The sequence below is a fragment of the Oratosquilla oratoria genome, chromosome 9 (genome assembly GCF_046742065.1).
Source record: "Oratosquilla oratoria isolate Oo_2021 chromosome 9, ASM4674206v1, whole genome shotgun sequence".
In the NCBI taxonomy this organism is placed as follows: domain Eukaryota; kingdom Metazoa; phylum Arthropoda; class Malacostraca; order Stomatopoda; family Squillidae; genus Oratosquilla; species Oratosquilla oratoria.
Genome location: NC_134785.1, coordinates 69,362,726 through 69,380,731, shown reverse-complemented (window position 1 = coordinate 69,380,731; position 18,006 = coordinate 69,362,726). Strand labels below are relative to the sequence as shown.

The 18,006-nt window shown below is 36.3% G+C and overlaps 1 protein-coding gene across 11 annotated transcripts in view; it reads right to left on the bottom strand.

Annotated features, from left to right (window-relative positions):
* Positions 1–723: 723 nt before the first annotated feature.
* Positions 724–18,006, bottom strand: part of Klc (kinesin light chain) — a 113,579-nt gene continuing 96,296 nt past the window's right edge. For 10 of the 11 annotated variants that reach the window (XM_076190801.1, XM_076190800.1, XM_076190799.1 and 7 more), the window contains 3 exons: positions 8,519–8,649; positions 1,893–1,947; positions 724–1,370 (listed from right to left, as the gene is read on the bottom strand). In XM_076190801.1, coding sequence (XP_076046916.1) covers positions 1,311–1,370; positions 1,893–1,947; positions 8,519–8,649 — 246 coding nt within the window. In that variant the 3' untranslated portion in view covers positions 724–1,310. The remainder of the gene's footprint in view (positions 1,371–1,892; positions 1,948–8,518; positions 8,650–18,006) is intronic. The other variant, XM_076190807.1, reaches the window with a different exon arrangement.

The window sequence follows — 18,006 nt, the reverse complement described above, 5'->3', positions numbered from 1 at the left end:
TTTTCACTCAACAGATGATTATTTCTACCCATTTGGTAAGAAAAACACAAAATGAGGCCTAACATGTGGTAAATCACAAGTTTACACTGAAGTACTAATATGGAACAACACTCACTAAAACAACTAAATTCTAGTGTTGGTATCACACACTGAGGCAGAAGGGGATAGACGTCACATCTTTCAACATATATCACTCACCTATCTCAATTGAAAACCACCCTCAACTTGGGGTGATATCATTATCCCTATCCCTACGAATAGTCGGTAACCACTTGCTTGACTGAAACTGTACAGTTTATGGTTCTTAGTGATTATGAATATATTTTTATATTTGATTTTTTGAGCATGTATTTATCTATGTTACCTAGTTGTAATTTACAGAGGTGAGTGAAATTCTTATAATATTCCTTCTCTTGACCTTAGTTCAACTTGAATTCATTATATCTTTCTTAAACTTTTGGTTTAAACCACATATCTATGAGTGTACAAATATATGTGTGTAAATGGGTGAGTGAGTGAGTGAGAAAGAGAAATAAAGAGAAAGAATGAGAAAGAGAGAGAAAGAGAGGGAATGAGAAAAAGAAAGGGAAAAGAGGAAAATAGGAAAAAGAAAAAGAGGAAAAAAGAGGGAAAAAGAATGAGAAAAGAAAGAGAAAAAGAGAGAAAAAAAGAAGAAGAAAGATGACAGAAAGAACTAGGAAAATAGTAAGGAGTACAAAAAAGTTATAAAGAAATTGTTTTAATACTATAAAGAAATACATGTACAATTGGATAATTTTGATTAGAATATATGATGTTATAAAACAAATGAATGTTATCAATATATTAACACAGAACTCACTGATCACACCATGAGAAACTGGCTAAGTACTATATAATGCAAAATATTGGATGAAGTAAATGATATATGATTAATCAGAGAACATGCTGTGTACTGAAGTACATTTCACCATATATGCTCAGCAAATTACTCATGCTAAGTACTATATAACAAACAATAATTATGGAAATACAGTACACAGCTTCCTTATGTAATGAATGATATGCAGTGATCAACTCATAGAAGCAGTTATTACATAGAATGGCAGACATTTCCATATATACACTACCCGACATGCAACACCATGTGCAATGTATAATCGGTAGAACTTATACACATTATATAAAGGGCAACCATCATGTGTAATGTATGACAAATAGGCACTATATGTAATAAATCAAGTGCAGCTGTGTCTTGGGGTGGAGCATCAGCCTCAGAATTATTAGGCAGATACAACAGCCACAGTGCTTCACAAGATGGAGGGTGAGGGTCATGGCAGCTCAGCCCAACTTGCTGTCCGGCTACGAAGACCAGGCACCCGAGCCTCAACCTGTGAATAGAGTATGTATTCATTTATATCTATCTACCTATATATATATATATATACATATATATATATATATATATATATATATATATATATATATATAAATATATATATATATAGATATATATATATATATATACATATATATATATATATATATATTGTCACTCAAGATTTTTTAGAACATAAATATTTTGCTTTCTGGCAGCTTTTCTTGTTCTTTAAGGTATGCTTGTGTTTCCTTGGCAACACTTTCGTAATTATGGTGTTGTCTGATACTGTTAGTTTTATTTAGGTATGCTAAAGGGATTTTCATATCTGTTTTGGATTTTTTTTTTTTTTTTTTGTGAATGGGGAATGGGGGGGGGGTTGCCACATAATAAAGTAGTAGGTGGTAAACAAGTATGTTTTTTTTTTCTTTACTTTAATATAGAAATGGGAGACAGGCTTTTCTGGTCTCCAATCCTTGTGAATGTTATGGAGTAATTGTACACACAAAACTCTCAATAGCATAAAAACACTAACCTCATTCTTTGTAGCATCGCCACTAAGAGCGGACAGTGAACTTGCCCGTTTCATTCTGAAATGAAGAAAATAAAAGCTTCATTCACAATGTCCTTATACACAAATATAAATCAAAGAACCTGATCATACTACTGATGAAAAAAGTACATATAAATATATAGATATTAGTCCACCTCTGACTTGGTCATCTTCTAGCACGGTAGTAATAAGAACAAACCAAACAGCTCAGGTGTGCATATTGCAAGGAAGACTTAATAAATTCCTTCCTTCACACACTATGATAAGTATAGTTTTCAATGTACACAGCAGAGCATAAGGTACAGTGCAAAGGCATAGGAAGATGGAGATGAAATTATTCTTGATTCATCTGTTTTTGTTGGCAACAATGGAGATGGGAGTAGGGAGGAGGTACAAATGGAGAGGATATCCACTTTTATAGTGTATTGTACAATATAATTAATTGTTTTTGAAGCTCTTTCTGCATTCTAATAGTGAAGAAAGTGTTTGTAAACAGGTACATCAAGGTTTTCTTTACTTAAGTAAGGAAATGGAAGGGGAATTTTTTTCCGGGGGTGGGGGCAGCAAATACATGTATATTATTAACATACATGGGTGTTTCTATTACCTAACCCTATTTTATATTACAAAGTAACTATCATCTTTTATTACCTTGTATTCACACAACATAGATAGCAATGCATTATTTCTTCAATGAGGTACCTATGGGCTTACTAAGGTGCTGTTGCCAAAAACCTTAAGACAACGGACTGAAAATTACAACCATTTCTATGATAAATATTTTTTGATGGCCATGCCATTTCTTATATTTTAGGGAACTCAATATATGTGCCCAGCCTCACAGATAAATGTGCGATGAGAGACTGATCACTGGAAGAGAAAGAGGTGCCTTGATAACAGGGTTGAGGACATTGAACAAATATAATTGATAGAGGAGATCTCATGGTCTGGGATGAGAAAGAATCACGAGGTGACAGTATCAACTTGAGGAAAAAAAAAAAAAAAAAAGTCTAGATGTCAAGAAAAGTTTTCCAAATAGATACATTAACTCCTCCAATAGCTTAGAAGCTAAGATAATCAAAACTAACCCCATAGGCAATTTCAAAGCTATAAAAATCATGAGTACAACTCTTTTTTTTGTATAAGTATACTACACTGTTCTACACTCGTCCTTGTAGATAGGAATATGAACTCTTCATTGAGTAACCTCTGGGCTGAGCCAGTATTTGTGACTGGTTTCCTGGGGCTGCAGAGCTCTTGCAAGAGAGGTCAGAGTAATGGACTGATAATGTGAACTATCCTACAATGAAGTAAGATCTATTTTTTGAGACATGTGGTAGATGAAACTGAGTACATCAAAAATAACTTTACAGAAAAGGGTGTGGTGATATATGAAACATAGTTTATACAATATGGAAAGCAACTCATCAAAAATCAAAACAAAGTGTGCATATGAACTTGAATTTAGACTGTTTACACAATATAAGGAGAATATATGCTCAATGGGTAATTGTTATTACTTTCAAGAATGTTGATGGGAATCAGGTGAAATCATTAACCTAGTCCCTTAGATCAAGTTAAATGACTACAGAATTATAGGTAATAGATAAAACTGCCTGAGCAGATCTCTTAGTTTGGGATGGGAGATCACATGGCCATAGAAACAAATTCAAGAAGACCACATGTCTGAAGGAGATCAAAACCTCTTTCAATAGCTCTGAAGATATGGCCCAAGTTAAAAATGTAACTGAATCCAAAACTAGATATAATAGCTTGAAAGAAAGAAAGAAAGAAAGAAAGAAAGAAAGAAAAGAGAGAGAGAGAGAGAGAGAGAGAGAGAGAAAGAGAGAGAGAGAGAGAAAGAGAGAGGCGATAGCAACTCATCATCAATACCATGAATATAGCTCCTTTCTTCTATATTACAGTTTGGTATACTAAGTAAATACAGGAGTTTGGAGAACATGTCATGTGTGAAGTAAACCTGAGAGGAAGATCCAGAATGAAATGGGTGGATGAGGTGGAAAGTATTTTGACTACACACAGCATGTCAGTAGAATAGAGAAGAAAGAATACAAAAGATAAGAATGTGTAGAAAGAGATCGTAAATATATATGTGGATTATCCAGCCCAAGAGGGATGTATTCTCAAATATGTTCTGTAGATGAGTGGATGTGAAGAGGAGGTTGCAGTATGGTTGTGTGGTGGGGGTAAACTAAGCTGTGCCTTCTTTGCAAATGACCAATGCATTGTGGATGCATGTTGTATGAGAATGTGTATGTGAGAGTGGCTTTAACCTCCTGCTCCTGAGATGGGAGGAGAGGATAAGTGGGACTTAATTTGTGCACATGTAGGTTTTGAATTGCCAACTGTGTAAATGGGAGTGTGGCTTCGCTAATGTAAAGTTCAAGAGAAAACTAAAGCAAGTGATTGGACAAATAGAAGTGATGTAAATGCAAAGTATGTGAGAATAGAAAACTGGCATGATTAAACTATACTGAGGCATGGAAAGGAATGAGAATAAACTCCATCCTGTAAAGTATAATTAGAGAAATACCTAAAAAATATAATTTTTTGTATGTATTTTCTAACTATGAAGACTTCATGATGATTTTTTTTATAGGCATCTAGGTATCTTGAATATAAAAAAAAGTGAAAAAGGCCAGATCATTAAAAGCATACACAATGATGAATGGTTACTGTTTGCTCTATGTACTATTAAAAAAAAAAAAAAAAAAAGCATCCAGAACCCGATGAAAAATGTTCCTGAAAAAAATCTAAAGATATCCAAAAAAAAAAATTCAATTGAAAATTGTCGAGGAATTACACAGTCAGCATACACCCATATTTTGATTTAATGGACAAAGGGGTTGGTGTGTGCGTGCGTGTGTGTGTGTGCGGGGGGGGAGCATCAATCTGATAGATGTGATAAATTTAACATATCTACTATAACTTAATATCAGACTTCCCAAGGATCATGAAGATAGGATCTTCATATGCCATGATAGTATAGTGGGGGGAATGATAAATTTATTCTCGGTCACTAGATTTTTTCACAGCTTCAAAAATCCATTAAATAGAGGATCCATTAAATTAAGGGTTGAGTGTATATACTAAAGATACATATACCTGTACTCTACTTATATACATACACGTACATATATGCAGGCAGAAAACTAAAATGGGGAGTCATTCAAAGGAGGAGTGCAAGTGTGTGCAGGCATGATGACTGGGTGCAACAACCACAATCTAAACTTACCTTAAAAAAGTTGCAAGGTTCCAAAAGATCTGTACTTTATATCAAACAAAATTATTAATAATCCTAATTTTACATATGATAATGAATGGCTTGCTCTCATCCTCTGTCTCTCCCTTTCTATTATTTTTTTTTATTGTATATAAATGCAACTGCAAACTGTATAATTCTTTTATGTATGTACTGTGCTGTATATACTTAGTATCCAGGAGGCAATTGTAGGTACGCAAATGGTTATCCTGTGTGATGGATGTCAGAGAGAATCATCTCCCTGCTGCCTCTCTTCAAAACCCATCAACACCTTTATGCGGAGGTGCAGCCCCGAGGGACTCAAACTCTATAAACAGTCTATCTTCTCCACCTTTTCACACAAGGGTAAGCAACCAACAACTTCTCTCCTCCAACTAAGATTATTACTAAAGATGGTAAAGTAGAAACAGCCCAATACAACAAGGGCAACAGTCTAACATTTCTTTACAGAAAGATCTGTGGGAGGTCCCAACAAATATTAGCAGCCTCTTGGGGCTGCTGGTTTTCAGTCAGTGAAACTTGAGGCAATGATTGTTATTGTACTACAGTATGAATCAGTCTTGTGTATTTAGCTAACTGAAAGGAGCTCCTGTCGGCATGCTCCGCCTTTGTAATGTTCTTCGAGTCTCATCTCCTACTCTCCTTACCATACCTAGCCTCAAGTTCATGTGCAGTTCCAAATTGGTTTATATCCTTAATTTCCAATTACTTTATTTAAATTTAAATGGATGTATTGTTCCAGCTTGGTTTATATCCCCTTCTAAGATATTCCAAGTATTTATGCATCTGTATGGAAAACTGTATTTCTTCACACCTTCAAGATAAACAGTCTTCCTTAATTTGTTCTCATGACTTCTTCAAGCCCTCCTATCTCTAATCAAGAGATCTCTGCTGTTAATGTAGTCTATCCCCTTTAACCTGAATATTGTAATCATATCACTACTTACTCTTCAATCTTTCAAAGTTGGAAGACCCAGTGTTTTCAGTCTCTCCTCATATGGTTTATCTGCCAGGCTAGGAAACAGTCTGGTTACTGCCCTTTGTATCCTCTCAATGTTGGTCAAATAATTTCATTGATATATATTCTAGTCTTGGGCAGATCATGGTTTCTATGAGTTTTTATATCATCTCTTTATTCATGTAGTGAAAAGCCACTTTAATCTTCTGTTGCAGTCCATGTCTCTCCCACAATCTTGCTGATAATGTCTATCAGGTGACAGGTTGTCTTTTATTAATACTTCTACATCATTCTCCTTTCGTTCTTTTATAATGTCTTCACTTCCGATGGAATAAATTAAAGATGGTCTTTTGCTGCTGTTGCACATTTCCAGTGCTTTGCATTTTTTGGTATTAAAATTAATTTTCCATTCTTGGCTCCATATGAAAATACTGTCTAGATCATTTTCAATACCCTACTGTCCTTATTTTTCACTCTTCTCATGATTTTTGCATCATTTCCTAACATGCTGGCATAGCTTGTAGTACCTTCCATCATGTCATTAAAATAAATAAGAAATATCACTGGTGCAAGCACTAAACCTTGTGAAACTCTGCTGGTTTCTGCTCTCCATCTTGACATCTTAACCTTTACTACTTTCCTCATGAACCTTTCCTTGAAAAAATGTTCATCCATTCCCATAGTTTGCCTTTTAGTTCTCCAATATGCTCTTATTTCCACATAAGTCAATTGTGAGGTACTTTATCAAAAGCATTCTCTAGGCTGATGTACACAGTCCATCCCCTCTCTCTCTTGTAGCACATCAATCACTCTCAAGTAAAAGCTTAAAAAGCTTGACACACATGACCCTTCAGATCTGAAGCCATATTGTCATTTGCAAGAATGGCAACAGTCGTTTGATCCTTCTACAAATTTCTCTGAGAATAATTAGTGGATCTGCTTCAATATCACTAGTTTGTAGCATTAGGATGAAATTGTGAAGTCCTCCCATCCAAAACTATGAAACTTTCTGTGCTGGTTTTATCCCTTCCTTTCATGACCCCAAACACTGTGATCATGTCACTTCTTTCTCTCCATGCCAAAGTTGTAAGGGTATGGATATTTCCATTTCTTCTCAGTATAGGCAATATTCATTATTTTCTGTCTGCTTCTTCAAAGTATTTCCTCAAACCTGAGAAGTTTGTCTTCCCAAAGTTGAGTGTCTTGCCTGTTTTATTCATTCCTTGGCTCTATTTCCCCACCTTTATGATGAAATTCAAGTGGCGTATGGTCATTTTTACCTATGGGGCAAAGGTCAATAAATCAGTGATATCTGATTCTTTAGTAAGTAGCAAGTTCAATCTCAATGGAGTGTCATTCCCTCTTACTCAAGCTGTCTTTGGTCATTGTGTTATTGATAACAATAGAGTTTCAATGACAGGAAACCTTCAGCCCCACAGCTACTGGCAATGGACCTTAGGCCCTCCCATACACCTCTGGAAAGAAACTATGGACTTATGTCTGTGTTTTATTAATGTGGGACAGTTTCTATGTCACTGGCTTATAGTAGCTAGAGGGGAGTAATCACTGGTTTTTAGCTTCCATTTAAAAAGGTGAATGAATACAGGAGTTTAGAAGACATTTTTAGGTTTTGTCCTAGGAAGAAGTGTTAGACTTTCCAGACTGTACCTGTTTCCTTTCGACTAACACTTGGCACATATGTGTTTACACCTAACTCCTCCAGATTCACCATTTCTTCAGTTTTCTTGGCATTTATGAATTCCTTCCAATTTCTTCATAAAATTATCTGGCACCAAAGAAATTTTTCTTCCCAAAATTCTACATGCTTTATCTGTACGATTCATTTCTAGGCTGTATTTCTCCTGTCAAATGAATTTCAAGGATTATACAATCACTGTTTTTTATGGGGCACATATACTCCAGATTCACTAAAATCAGGTTTCTTAGTAGCAGTGCTAATTTTACTGGGGCATATTGTCCTCTTACTCTTGTTACATCTTTTATCCACTGTGTCACTGTTTTCCATTGTAATACTTAGTAAAGTATTACCCCAGGAATTTTTGTTACTACCTGCTTCCCATTCCAACTAATTTGTATCCTTGCAAGTCACCAATATTATCACTTTAGTTACTCATTTTTTTCCAAGAGGAAAAATGTTTCTCACATAATTATTAGGTATTTGTCATCATTCCATGCCTTTGTCTTCCATGGTAGATATGCTACAATGAAGTTTCTTTTTTTGTGTTGCTGTTTGGAAGGGGTGAGTGTAGGGCCACTGTGTATATTATGAGGTGCTCTGTGTGGTGGTTGTATCTAAGACAATTGGAGTTTCTTGCCAGGCTGATATATATAAAATTAATTTCTTACCTGACGGCCATTTCCTCCATTTGTTCATCAGTCCTTCCACGTAGTTTGTACACCAGCTTGGCACTGGATCGACGCATTGTGGCTCTAAGCTTGGAGAATGAGCTTGATCTTCGTAGACGTCCATACTCGTACTACAGTAACAAACAAATATAACCAGGCAAGAACAAACAAATGCAAGCAGGCAAAACTAAATTAGCTAAGAATCATATCACTTACTTAACGCTTCTACAAATGCATTCTTTACTTGGAGTTTTGACAATACTGTACCAAAATCTTTCATTCTACTTACAATCAGTGCCAATGAATGTGATCCAAGTCAGTATATTTCTTGTTGGAATATGCTGTACTGATATTTCATGCCTTAATTCATATGGCTTTAGTAAGTATTATTCAGAAAGAGAACAAGAAATAATTCTACAAACTAAAAAGATAAAAGATTACATATATAAAACAAATACCATACAAAGAAAACTCTCCTCTACACAAAATTGTAATAAAATATTACCATATAAGCTGGTGATGAAGGCAGGTTTGGATAACTATCTTTTAAGCATGCATATCTTCATACCATACACACAGGCATACAGCTAGCACCCTTTGAAGTGAAAACTTGAATCTGATCAAGGATTTTGGCTATAGCGTTCCACCTGATTTGGTTATTCAAAGTGTCAAACAACTTACTTGTATGTGTACATCCAATTACTCATTTGTTATTGGATGACAATCTAGCCTAAAATAAATGAGATCAAAGTAATAGCTGATTGGCCATGTCTTGTTATATCACCTGCTGAGAATCTCTGGGGCATTATATTTACCCAATTCTAACATACAGGAATGGAGCTACACTCATGTCGTGTCATTTTTTTCTCTCACTTGTATACCTATTTTCTAATTAACTTTTGGCTTTAGTTTGGACTACATCATCTAAGCTATTCCTAGAGTTGACATATCTGTACAGAAAACAGTTTCTTGATAGCCACTTGTCACATGGTCTTTTCCAATCTGTTTCCATCACCAGGAGGTCTATCAGTTTGATCTACTCTGTCAAATGACCTGAACACTCCTATCAAGTAATCTCATCCTCTTCATTTTTTCAATGAAGGCAGAGCCAATGCTCTTAATCTCTCCTACCTGCAGACTGATCTCCATTCTCTCAATCTTTTTAATATCCTTTACTTTATGCAGAGACCATTCCACCATTCCAAATTCCAATCTATGGCAGATCAGACATGTTATGATTTTTTACTTCCCCATCCATGTTGTGAAAACCTGGAAAGTTTCTCAGGTGATAATATATCCATGACCAACTTCCACATCTCTGTTCCTTTGCTTTTTTGATTCATTACCCAGTGAGTAAAATATTTATTTTTTCATCTTTTAACTCTCTCCAATACATTGCATTGTGAAAATGAGACTAAGGCACAAAAATACCTCTACACAGCAAAACTCAAGATTGTACTACAAAAGATGTGAAAGGCCTTTAGAGATCTCATACCAGACTAGAAATGTTTAAAAGAAACAATTGGCAACCCCAATAAAAGATACCACAGTCACTGGTAAGTCTTTCAATGAATATTGATGATGTTTGGTAAATATTAGCTAAAGATACCTACATGAAACAAAGGAGATATATTCACTCCAAGGGGAGCTAGCTGTCTGTGCGAGTATTTACCTAACTGTGATATGGCTCACAGGGTGTCTCATTCTTTCCAACTATCATACCTGGCTCTGAATTCAATTATGATATCTGAGCTATTCCAGCTGATACATCTATGTGGAAAGTTGTGTTTATTGACAATGTTCAGACATGTGCTCTTCTTATGACCTTGTGATGCTCTCTTGTTACATACATACATATACCAAAGGCTTTTTCCCCCTTACAAGGGAGGTAGCCAAAAACACAAAGGCATAAAAACCACTTCCACTCATTCCATCCCCACACACTCCACTCCCATCCACCCCTTCCCTCCCTCTTATCTTGGCTCCTCCTGGATGACAGGTCATCTCTGCATCTTGCCCACTGCCCTGGGTCAGAAGCAGTGTCGCAAGACACAGCACATCCACATGCAGAAATGGAGATGGTGAGAAATCCCTTTGGGCTGCGTTAATTTATTTTTCACACATACTCTTTCAATCTCCATCTCCCAGCCACTCCCCCTTGTGCATCACAGCATCATCCATACACAACCATTCTCCATTCACCCCTTCTTCTGTCCTCTCCTGTCCTTCCTCAACAGACATTCCCCTCTTTCCCAATGCCCCTTTTAACCCATCCATCTCATCCTTGGTCAGCCCCTCATGTTCACTCTTTCCACCTCTGCCTTCCACACACATTTTACTAATCTTTCTTCACTCATTCTTTCCATGTGTCCAAGCCATCCCAATACAATAATCAACCTTATCTCCCAACTCCCTTTCTACCCTCATTCTTCTCCTCACCTCACTTCTCATTCTATCCAGCCTAGTAACACCTATCATACTTCTCAGCACCTCATCTCAAACACATTCAAACTCCTCCTCTCTTATGTTCCATGTCTCTGCCCCATATAGTGCTGTCATTACAATCACTCCTTCATACAATCTCCTCTTACATGTCACAAATGTCTATTCCCTCTTGTATGTATATATATATATAAAAGCTTGACATCCACAACAATGACAAGAAATGGCTAAATTAAATCTTTAGCTCTAAGAGCAAGCAGTGTATTCCAAAACAAAAAACTATCTGGGATCAAATATTGTAAAATAAGAATACCCTAAAGATCAGTACTTTCAACCTCTTCACAAGTACTGAGAGGAGTTCCCATATAATGATGTGGTGGGAGTAAGCCAGCTCTGGCTGTTGAGCCCTGGCTATTGTGCCTCACTGCAATGCCTTTGATGACTACAGAAGTGTGGTGGGTAATGAGGATGACCCTTCATTCTCGAAGTAATAAGAAGAGTTTAGACGAGTGTTGGGCGAGTGCGAAGAGGGTGAACACTTTGATTCTACCACCCCACCCGGCTCAATGATGAAAGGGTACCACTCTAAATCACTAATTCAGTGATCAGAGTTCAAGTCCTGTCCACGGCTGAAAATATCAGCACAGCACACATGCCAAGCTGGCACTCCAATTCTGGATGAGCAAACAGTTGTGTGTGTGTGTATATGTAAGAGTGAGAGTGTAAGTGTATGTGTGTGTGTATTTACCTAAATGTATTCTACAGGAAAAGAGCTATACTCGTAGTGACGCTATCTTTGTATCTCTCAACATCTAGTTTATTCTTAAATTCTTGTATGGTTTTTTCACACACTACTGTTTCATCCAATTTGTTCCAGACATCCACCACTCTTTGTGGAAAACTATTTTTTTTTTCAGATCTCTCCTATAAATATCCCTTTTGAGTTTCTTTTCATGTCCTTTTATCCCACTTTAATAAGTCTTCTCTATCAAGGACTTCCATGCCTTTCATGATTCTGTAAATGGCCAGTAGATCTCCTCTTTCTCTTCTTTGTTTCAGGGTTGGTAGTTCCAGTTTAGACAATCTTTTTTCATATATTAATTTTTAAAGTGTTGGTGTCATCTTTGTCGTTGCTCTTTGGATTCTTTCTAATTTCTTTGTTCTTTTTTGTGCTGGGTGTCCATAGTGTCACAGCATACACCAACCTTGGTCTTATTAGTGTGACTAATATTCTTTTTAATGTTACTTCATCCAAGTAATTAAAAGCCACCTTTATTGATCTTAGTAAATTGTAGGTTTCTCCAACTATTTTGTTTATATGCTTGTCTGATGACATGTCTTTGTTAATAATTACTCCTGGGACCTTTTTGGAGCTAACTTTTTTACTTCCTTTGTACCAATTTTATATTGTCCTGATATATATATATATATATATATTTTCTTTTCCCAAACTCCATTATACATTTCTTGATGTTGAAGTTCACTTCTCACTTTTGGCTCCATTCCCAGAGTTTGTCCAGGTCTCTGCAGTGATTTAGTCTTTTTCTGTACTTTCTTTAGTAGTTTTGCACCATCTGGAAAGAAGTTAATACAACATTCCACACCTTCACCCATGTCATTTATATATGCAGCAACCATTATTGGAGCTAATACAGAGCCTTGTGGGACTCCACTTATCATTTCTTCCCAGGTTGAGTTTTTATCTCCAAGTACCACCCTCATTATTCTCCCATGCAAGAACTCTTCTATCCATTTCAATAAATTTCCTTGTACACCTGTTATTTTGAGTTTTTTTTTATAGTGTGTGTGTATTTATCTAATTGTATTATATGGGAAATGAGCAACACTTGTTGGGTCCCATCTCCTATCCTCTACTTTTCTAACATACCTAGACTCAAATTCATGTACAATTCCAAGTTAATCTATATCTTTAATTTCCAATTATCATATTTAGGTTTGAACTCGTGTATTGTTTGAGCTTGGGCTATGTTGTCTTCTAAGCTATTCCACATATTTATACATCTATATAAAAAACTATTTCTTCACATCCTTTCAACATGTGGTCTTTTTAATTAACTTCCATGACCTCTTAAAGCTCTCCCATCATTAATAAGACCTCTTCTATCAATGCAGTGTGTGTGTGTTTGTGTATTTATTTACCTAGTTGTATTTTATGGGAAGAGAGCTATGCTCATAGTGACCTGTCTTTGTATCTTTCAGCATCAAGTTTGTTCTTAAATTCTTGTATAGTTTTTGCACTCACTGTTTCCTCATCCAATTTATTCTAGATATCCACCACTCTGTGTGGGAAACTATTCTTTTTCAGATCTCTTCTATAACTATCTTTTTAAGTTTCTTTTCATGTCTTCTTGTTTTTCTTTTATCCCACTTTAGTAAATCATCTCTATCGAGGACTTCCATCCCTTTCATAATTCTGTAAATGGTCAGTAGATCTCCTCTTTCTCTTCTTTGTTCCAGGATTGGTAGTTCGAGTTTGGAAAATTTTTGTTTGTATGTCAGTTTCGTTGCTCTTTGGATTCTTCCTAATTTCTTTATATTCTTTTTATGTGTATGTTTGTGTAAGGTCACAGCATTACCCAAAGAGCAGGCCATATACAAGTTCTGAGCTCTCACCTAGGAAGGTAACTGCTGTTCATCACAGGTCCAACACATGATCCAGGACTGTAATGGAACCCCTCTTTATATGGGGCATAAGGTCCTTTGGTGTGTGTATATAATATGGTAAACACTTAAATATACCAAGGGCCTTTTCCCCCTTACAAGGGAGGCCAAAGTCAAAGGCATAAATCTACTCCCATCCATTTCATCCCCACATACTCCTCTCACATTCACAACTCCTCCCTCCCTCTTTTCTTGGCTCCTCCTGGATGATGGGTCATCCCTGCATCTCGCTCACTGCTCTGGGTCAAAAGCATTGCAGCAATACACAGCACATCCACAGCAAGGCTGCTTCATTTAATCAGTGACCTCCCGCTCTCCATCCCCTCAAGTTCATAACTTGTAAAATTTGTATAAAAATTTCCTTCACAGCTATATTTCTATACAAACTTGTGTAATTTGGAGAAAACAAAAACTTTCTACTGATCACTATATCATGCATGTCTTTACAACCTTTTCAATACCAAAATGGTGTCAGTAAGATAAATAAAATAGCCTGCCAAAAGCTCCCATAAAAGAATAAATAGGAGTCAATATGAAAATGATTAAAGTAGGCATAACATTTTCACTTCAAACAGGGTACTACAGAGATGAATGAAATGGCCTGGCAGTAATCAAAAGTACAAGTGGCACCATGGTATGGAAAGGGTTAAAACAATAGATAATAAAACTGAATAAATAAATTAATAAAGATAAACATTGTATATTGCATTATTTTCTATGGGAAGAACAGACAGTGCACTCAGTCTCTCATAAATAGTATACTTAAGTCTAATGTACAAACAATTTCCTCCAATAAAATACTCTGGACAGCATATGAAAAGAAGGTCAAGTTTGTAAGAAGCCAGATCAAGGTCATGAGACGGTGAGGTGAATAATAATAATTGTTGTCTGGAGTCCCCTCGTCTACATACATACTAAATACAGAGGTAAAAAAAAAACACACAACAGGAGAGTGTCGATAAAGCACGGACATATCAATAAGACTGGAGATATTACTCAAGAATATAAATGTGATCTTTTGGTACATGTAATTATTATTATCATATATATACAAAAAAAATATAACACTATTCCACCTAACTTTGGAATGTACAGCAGCAGCAGTTTTCATTAAGTGAAAGTTAAAAGTAAAATTGAGAATACAAAAAAGCAGCAACCAAAATGATTCCCAGTCTTACAAATAAGTCATACAAGGAGAGACTAGAGGCACCAGCACTGCTGTGGCAGGATTGAAGAGAAAAGTTGACCTCATTATGGTATTCAGATCATTGAAGTGGGTGGACAAAGTTGATAGAGAAGATCTCTTGATTTGGAAAAGGTCATTGTAAGATCATGGACAGAAACAAGCTGGAACTAAACATGAATCTAAATCAAGGTATGACAATTGGAGAATAAATGTTTACTAAAGGATGCAAAGAATTACAATTTACCATATAGATGCATGAATTCTTGGAATACCTTTATGATGTAGTAGCTGGAACCATATATAAATTTGAAATATGTTATAATAATTAGAAAATAAAAAAGATAACCCCCAAAACTATAGCTCCCTTCCTATATATTACTTACATATAGCTAAAGACCTTTCCCCCTTTATAAGAGGGGTAACTGAGTCAAAAAATTCAATCACCCTACAACCCATTTTCTATCCCTCCCAATTAAGCACCTCAGAGATGAAGGGTCATCCCTATTCCCCACCACAATGTTAAGGTCAGAAGTACATACATACATATACCAAAGGCTTTTTCCCCCTTACAAGGGAGGTAGCCAAAAAGAAAAATGCATAAAAACCATTCCCACCCATTCCAACCCTAATACACTCCACTCCCCTCCCCCCTGGGTCAGAAGTAATGGAAGAAAACAGAGTGCAACCACAGCTGGGCCCGTATTTATCCCCACTATTTCACTACATGGCGATACCCGCCCCACCAGTCCATTTGAAAACTTATCGTGGAGGCAAGAATATCTCTTTAGATATCATCATTTCCTCATCCATTTACAACCATTCTATATTCACTCTCACCTTCTTGCTCAACAGACATTTATCTGCACACTACAATTTGGAAAATAAACACACAAAAGCAGTGAACCTCATCATTGAAAGCCAAAAGGGAAAGAGGTGGTTTGGTAGTAGTGTTCAGGTAACCAGGGGGATAAACTGACAAAGAAGATATTTTGGTTTGGAAACAAATTGATAACAAGAGATAGAGAGATACAGATAGAGAGAGAGGAGAGAGAAAAAAATGTAGATATGATACATACATACATGTAACAAAAGTCCCTTTCCCCCCTTATAAAGGTGTAATCTCCTAAAACTACAATCCCACACAGGAGGGAGAATATACAGAATCACTCTGAAACTCTTACCAGGTTCTTGTACAAAACAAACTCAACTATATATATAGGCCTACTCTATTACACTTTTGCTAAACATGTAGGTGCTAGGAACAACACCCAACAACTACCTAAAAACAATCAAGCCCCATATACAACCACGGCTATCCTCACATCAACACAACCAACATTTTGACACTGCATGAGTATGTCTAAAAACATGACTATTCCACCTCATGACAGGGAGCAACTTTTCCATTTAACAATATAAAGCTTCCTTCACAATATGACACAAATACTAGGATGTCTGATTTACACAGCACCCTGAAACAACCATCTATGCTATCATATGCCCACTCAAACAATTACACTACTTCAAATCCCGAGTGACAAGACATCAATACCTCTACTACAGCTCCATGATTTCCTACAAAATAAAGGACTCTTAGCCAAACTATATCTTCAACTAACTAGAATAACACTCGAAATATAAGATAACACATAATGGCAGTGCAACTTTCCACAAAGACAGATGCAGCGCATCCATAACAAGAACATCGTCACTCCTTGTGCATCTCATCCCTTTCCTTTTGTCCTTATTTACTTTCAGGTTTTTTCTCTCGCCCTCCCAAACTCATTCATACCATCACAGAAAGATGCACATAGTTACTTACCTTAATTCTCCTGGCAAGGCATCAGAACATGATGGTGATTGGGCACCTCTTTCATTTAAGTGGCAGTGACACACTATGTACCTTATTGTGCAGTGACATCACCTTTGTGACATACTCCAATTACCACTACTGTTACAGTTGTTTTTATGACATGAGACAAACACAACAATGCAATGATTCATGTGTGGGAGGTCTTTGTAGGTATAGTTGTGCCTTCATGTTTATTGATGTTTTTGTCATTATTTGGATGTTCACTTCTGAAGTAAAATGTTTCAAGGAGTACAAAAAAGCTCAGTCTACTTTTTTCCTATTCTCAACTCTTGCAAGTATATTTCGATATTTTCTTTTCATCAACTGGAACAATCAGTCAGGTGCATACACCAATGGCCTTCTGTCCCTTGTAGTACCGAGTTGCCAACAATTAACAAGTGCTTCTGTACTTATGGACAAAATCGCCCTGTTCTTAAGCATTATATATTAGCATCGACAATTCACCAACACTCCTACCCTCATGGACAAGGTCATCCTTTTACCAAGAAATACTTCATGTTTGTGGAATTATGTTAGTTTGTAGGGTGTAAGTATTTATGATGACATAATAGTGGTATCTCGGAACTTGAACAACTTTTTCAAGAAAAGTTTACTCCAGAACTCATACTTTCCTTGGAACTTGAACACAAAGATGGCCGTATCATAACAGGACTGCATTCTATGTATACACTTTCATAAAAAGATCCTTGAAGACCTTAGCCATTTTCTTAGAGTTAAAATGCACATACATACATACCAGTACATATAATATGGACTTTTTTCCCCTTACAAGGGAGGTAGCTAAAGTCTAAAGGCATAAAGATTCAAAATGTGACAAATGTAAAAAATTACATAAGAAATTACACTAAAATAAAATAACAATAATAAAGAAAAATGTTGTGATGTATTAAAAAAAAAAAAAAAAAAAAAATGAACTGTCTAAAACTAAAATATTGAAATTCAGGTTTCGAGGTACCACCACTATACTCCTATGCTATAGGAAGACTGACATGTCATTACAGGGGTGTATGGTATAAGGCAATCATAGTCTGGAATTAGAGACCCATTTCCTGTACATAAGTATGGAGAAAGTCAGGTTGGTGTCAGTTCTCCTAAAATGAGATGTAGTGTGATGGGGCAGGTCAGGGTGCTGGAGACTGTTACAGGAGATTGGTGCAGGTCAACCATTTGAGTAAAATCTGCAGCAAAGTAAAGGCAGGAGGCAGGGCTGTCTTTACTCGTGAGATAACTAAGTCTGCTGGTGGAAAGAGCATCATGAGCATACACAAGGTACCATAGTTGTAATTGGTTGTTAACAATTCACCA